A 941-nucleotide genomic window follows, 5' to 3' on the forward strand; every position below is an offset into this window, starting at 1 on the left:
CGCTCGCCGCGGAGCCGCCACTTCCCGCAGCCGGCCCGCACACGCGCCCCCCCAGCACTTCCGATTCCAAACGCGCTCGAGTTTCAAAGTTATTTCCGTGCGCCCTGCGGGCCGACGACCCCCTAGCCGGGCCCCTCTCCTCCCGTTGCCGCTCAGACGAGTCACAAACAAGTTTCCGGAGCTGTGTGGAGCAACCTTCCCGCGAGCTCCTCGGCCTCCGCGCCACCCCCCCACGCCAGGTCCCCGAGGGCGCCCGGCCCCACTCTACGACGGGCATCCTCTGCCCACAGCGCTTCCCGCCCCCTCCCCCGCACACACAAAGAGTGAGCTGCCTGGGGGCCTGGGCCAGGCTCCCCACAGGAGAGATACAGCGGTCTCGGGGAAGCCCAGCCGCGGCGCGCCAAACACCGCTCCGGCGACGAAAGCGCGGACCCCGAAGGGGCGGGCGGCGTCCAGCCTCACCTTGGTGGTGATCTCGGAGCTGGTGTCCACGGCCGCGTCTGACATGGTGGGGCACGCCGGTGATCCGATGCAGCGGACAAAAAAGAAAGCGAGAGTTCGAAGACTCTGGCGGAAAAGCTGCCGGAGTCCGCAGCGGTGGAGGAAGCGCGCGGCAAAGGTGGCTGCGGCGAGCGGGGAGCCAGACACGGGAACAATGCAAAGATGGCTTTTCAGAGCAGCCAGTGGGGAACTCACGCGGCGCCAGATCCTTTAATATAGATTGGGGGGCGGCGCTCAGCCTCCCTTTCCCGAAGACTATTGGCTGAGCGCAGGGAGCGGGCGCTCGCTCATTGGCTCCATTCCGAACAATGGGCAAGCGTGCTTAAAGCGGCAGTGCCTGGGTACGTCGCGCGCTGCGCAGTCGCCGGCCGCACTGTCATTCAGGTCCTGAGTTTGCTGGGTCTCGGCGGCGCGGACCCCGCGGGGGAAGGGCGCGCGCT

The 941-nt window shown here is 67.7% G+C and overlaps 1 protein-coding gene across 2 annotated transcripts in view; it reads right to left on the reverse strand.

Moving 5' to 3' along the window:
- PTMA (prothymosin alpha) overlaps positions 1 to 705 on the reverse strand; it is a 4,074-nt gene extending 3,369 nt beyond the window's left edge. The window contains exon 1 of one of the 2 annotated variants that reach the window (XM_025043324.1): positions 463 to 705. In XM_025043324.1, coding sequence (XP_024899092.1) covers positions 463 to 507 — 45 coding nt within the window. In that variant the 5' untranslated portion in view covers positions 508 to 705. The remainder of the gene's footprint in view (positions 1 to 462) is intronic. The other variant, XM_006906764.2, reaches the window with a different exon arrangement.
- Between the last annotated feature and the right edge of the window lie 236 nt (positions 706 to 941).

The sequence above is a fragment of the Pteropus alecto genome, unplaced genomic scaffold (assembly GCF_000325575.1).
Source record: "Pteropus alecto unplaced genomic scaffold, ASM32557v1 scaffold110, whole genome shotgun sequence".
Classification (NCBI taxonomy): domain Eukaryota; kingdom Metazoa; phylum Chordata; class Mammalia; order Chiroptera; family Pteropodidae; genus Pteropus; species Pteropus alecto.